This window comes from Halyomorpha halys, unplaced genomic scaffold (assembly GCF_000696795.3).
Source record: "Halyomorpha halys isolate HHAL.00 unplaced genomic scaffold, Hhal_1.1 Scaffold778.1, whole genome shotgun sequence".
In the NCBI taxonomy this organism is placed as follows: domain Eukaryota; kingdom Metazoa; phylum Arthropoda; class Insecta; order Hemiptera; family Pentatomidae; genus Halyomorpha; species Halyomorpha halys.
The window spans coordinates 193,705-197,392 of NW_027107890.1; the positions used below are offsets into that span (position 1 = coordinate 193,705).

At 30.5% G+C, this 3,688-nt stretch overlaps 1 protein-coding gene across 1 annotated transcript in view; it reads right to left on the minus strand.

The window, feature by feature from the left end:
* The window catches only part of Cadps (calcium-dependent secretion activator 1), a gene marked incomplete in the record, with an annotated part of 128,392 nt that overhangs the window by 6,164 nt on the left and 118,540 nt on the right, over positions 1-3,688 (minus strand). Inside the window, 3 exon segments of the mRNA XM_067046263.1 lie at positions 2,142-2,278; positions 2,355-2,459; positions 2,799-2,915. Coding sequence (XP_066902364.1) covers positions 2,142-2,278; positions 2,355-2,459; positions 2,799-2,915 — 359 coding nt within the window.

The window sequence follows — 3,688 nt, forward strand, 5'->3', positions numbered from 1 at the left end:
TTTAATTTTTAATTATACCTATTTTTTGTGGAATTCAATCAAAGAAGACAAATAAGTAAAAAAAATGTAGCATTTTTGATAAACATATGATATAGATGAACTTAGAGCTTCCACAAAAAAGTTAAAATATTTCAGGAAAGTAGAGGCGAATTTTGAAACAGACAGTTTCAGAACAATGGTAGGTATTGAATGTAAGTGAAGCATGGATGGTCAATGCAGGAGACTAAGGTATTCTGGATAGATGGGAAAAAGAATCTTTAGAAAGACAATTCAACTAAGGATGGGGACTAATGACAAATAAAAACTAACCAGGAGTTAAATGACCTTCACAGAGCTCTTGACATAGTTTTCACTGTCAGGAAAGGGAAACCAAGATGGTTAAACTATGTTTAGGGAGCAGAACCTCACAAAATATCAAAAAGCATTGTAAATGGACACCATAAGAAGGAAAAGTGAGAGAAAGGCCCAAATTGTGCTAGAGGGCTGACGGGGAAGTAAACCTCAAGATCTTCAATATTAGAAATTGGAGATGAGTGGTGAAGGACAGGAACAAGTTGAGGGGGCTGAGGAAGAGTTTTTAATGGACCATAGCACCAAAAGAAGAAGCATTTTATTTACAGTATTCACACAAACTCATAAACCTAAAGGTATATGCCTTTATTCTTGTATAGAATCGGAAGGAGTTGTAAGTTTGATTAGTTTATGGGGTGATAAATGTTTTGTTGGTTTTATTGATGGTTTATATGTTTAGGTATAAATACAAAAGTCAAGAGTTCAGCTGATAACAGTTGGACTGTAGGAAGCAGGAAGAATAGTATTAGGGTCACAACTTGAGAGGGCAGACACAAAGAATCACATTCTTGAAAAGTAGCAAAGAGAGAAAGTTGTGTGAAAAGACTTACATGAGAATATGCAAAAACATATCAAGGTATTTATTTATATTTATGTAATTCTCAAAATACAGTTTTTTTTGTTTTATATATATATTTAATTTCTTTAAATCACCTCAATCAAACAAACCAATACAGATTTAGTAGCTTCTAAAACAATTGGGTGGTTGATATTGATACCTTCTCTCAATTTATAACAATGGGCTAGTCTTAGGGTTGAATCAGACAAGCTGTTTTTGATATATGCAGTGGTATGTCAAGGAGAATACATAAAATAAGAATACATGCAAAAGTAATAGATGGAATTTGATCAAATTCCAACTTTCCTTCAACTTTCAGCCAAGTCAGACTGATCACTTTTGTACTATGGGTGTGTCTAGTGAAATACGTTTGTGCATCTGTAAGGAAAAGTAGAGTGAGGAATATGATAAAATTGAAATTGGTGCCAACCCTGCACAATTTACCTGCAAATTACTCAAAATTGTGTCAACATTCATCAAAATCAGTAGGTATGATTGAACATAGATTTACAAACAGACAGATATAGAACCAAATTTAATCCTTAACCTTTAAAAGATAAAATGCGAGTGGCCATATTTGATTTTGAGGATAATATTTTTTCATTTCCTACTTGAAAACAAGTAAACTTCAGGAGGGAGAAAGATTAATTCTCTCTTCTGGTTCAGTTTTGTAAATAATTGGCAGAATCTAAGCCTAGTAAATTTTGAAGAAAAAAAAATTGATTCGATTAATTTTTAGAGAATTTTAAATTAAGATTATGGGTTGCTGGATAGACCAAAAATATGCAAAAGTAATGTAAAAATAAAATAAAAACCCCCGAAGAAAAAAAGAAAATGTTCTGGTAAAAAAACAACTAGGAAAAAGAAAAAAAAATTAAATATTTTGTAACAAATACTCCCATAAGTTGTATAGATAAAAACAGATTTTAATTATGTGACTGGAATGCAAAGGAAAATGTTTGAAAAGGAACAAAACGTTATAGATATGTGGAATATATTGAACTTGAAGTTTAGAAGTTTTATATTGAAAAATGTTTAAATAACCAAAATAAAATTGTTTATAATAAAAACAAAAAATTTAACTACCAAAATTAATTTACAACGTAACAACAATAATTTATGATTTGAATTTGATGAAAACATTTCATACCATACACTTTTAATATTACGAAAAAAATAATATGGACTACTGTAAAGTAAATGAACTAAAGAACAGAACTGATTCTCTTACTCTTCCTCTCTTCTTGTACTCATGGTAAGAGCACATGTTGCTTCCTCAGTCTGCATGCGCTGAGCAACCGTTTGGTATGTTTTTGAATTTAATTTATCCTCCATTACTCCTTGTAATTCAAAATCTGAATAAAGTTTCTGAAATTGTTGAAGTCAATCTTTACTGAAAAGTGAGTTTAATCATCTCAACACAAATAGACTGAAAAGTATTTACCTTCACTATATGAACTAGACATGTACACTGATAAGGATGCAGTGAGTGATCAATTCGCTCAGACAACCAATTGCAAAGCATCTGAATTTGTGCAGTGTACCATTGCTTAAAAACAAATTAAAAATGCAATTTGTGACAAAAAAAAGACAATTATATTAAACATATAAAAAAATTTACATTGCAATATAACAGCTGAAATCTTCAGATGTATTAATAATATGCCCAGAAAAAGTTCTAAACTTAGTAAAAAATTAGACTTTTCAATTCTAATTGACAGCAATAGTAATGACCAATGAGTATAAATTTATCAAATTCATTAATGCTAACCTTGGCAAATGAATATTTTAATCTATATAATTGAATGTATGCACCACTATACTCAATTTCCTGACATAAATGTAAAGATTATAACCTAATATGGCTTTTAGAACAGTAACTACTTACTTCAAAAAAATTAAGAATCCAAAGTTCATCATTTACTTTACTTCTTATTTGATCCATACAATTCCTCGTAAAATTTACATATGCTTGTCCCATGTCTTTTCCAGTGCCTGAGACATTCTAAAAACAAAAAACTCTTTAACTTATTTATATCCCTGTTTTCTATAAATAAGATTAAGGTTTTTATTTATTTGTGATTTCATGTCCTTCTATACTGCAACTTAGAGCAGAAAATACAGGTTATTCTATAGTTAAGCAATCTTTTCAAACCAAAGTAGGAAAGTTGAAATTCATTCTGATGTTCTGCCACAAAAAATAAAAGTCAATCCCCCCAGGCTGCATTCAAACCAGCACCAGTTATTACATGAAAATGCTAAGTTTTTAGCACAAATAGCCAAAAGTTTATGATAACTAAAAAAATTAATCAATGTGAGGATGCTGTCCTGGGAGCTCATGCCCTGTGACAATTAATAGAATACTTTAATAAACTGCTCATGAAAAAATGAGCTAACCAGTCATCCACATTAATCACTCCATGCATAAGTGATGATATAGCACCACCTCACCAAGATGAGGTTGAGGATGCTCTTTACAAGCTCAAATGGATGGCTTACACACAGAACTATTGAAATATGGAGGGAGAGCTGGAAAATGTTGCACAACCTCATTCCATTCATCACGATTGAAGAAAGGATGCCATAAGAAGGAGACACCAAAGTAAGCATTTTGCACCAGAAAGGAAATCAAGAGACATTTATTATATTAGATGATAACTCTTCACTTTGTTTTATATCCTATTTTCTTACCCCTAACTTATTTTTTTTTCTTATATAATTTCAATATTTATATTTTTATACATAATATTTCATTTTATTTTTACATTATTCCTTTAT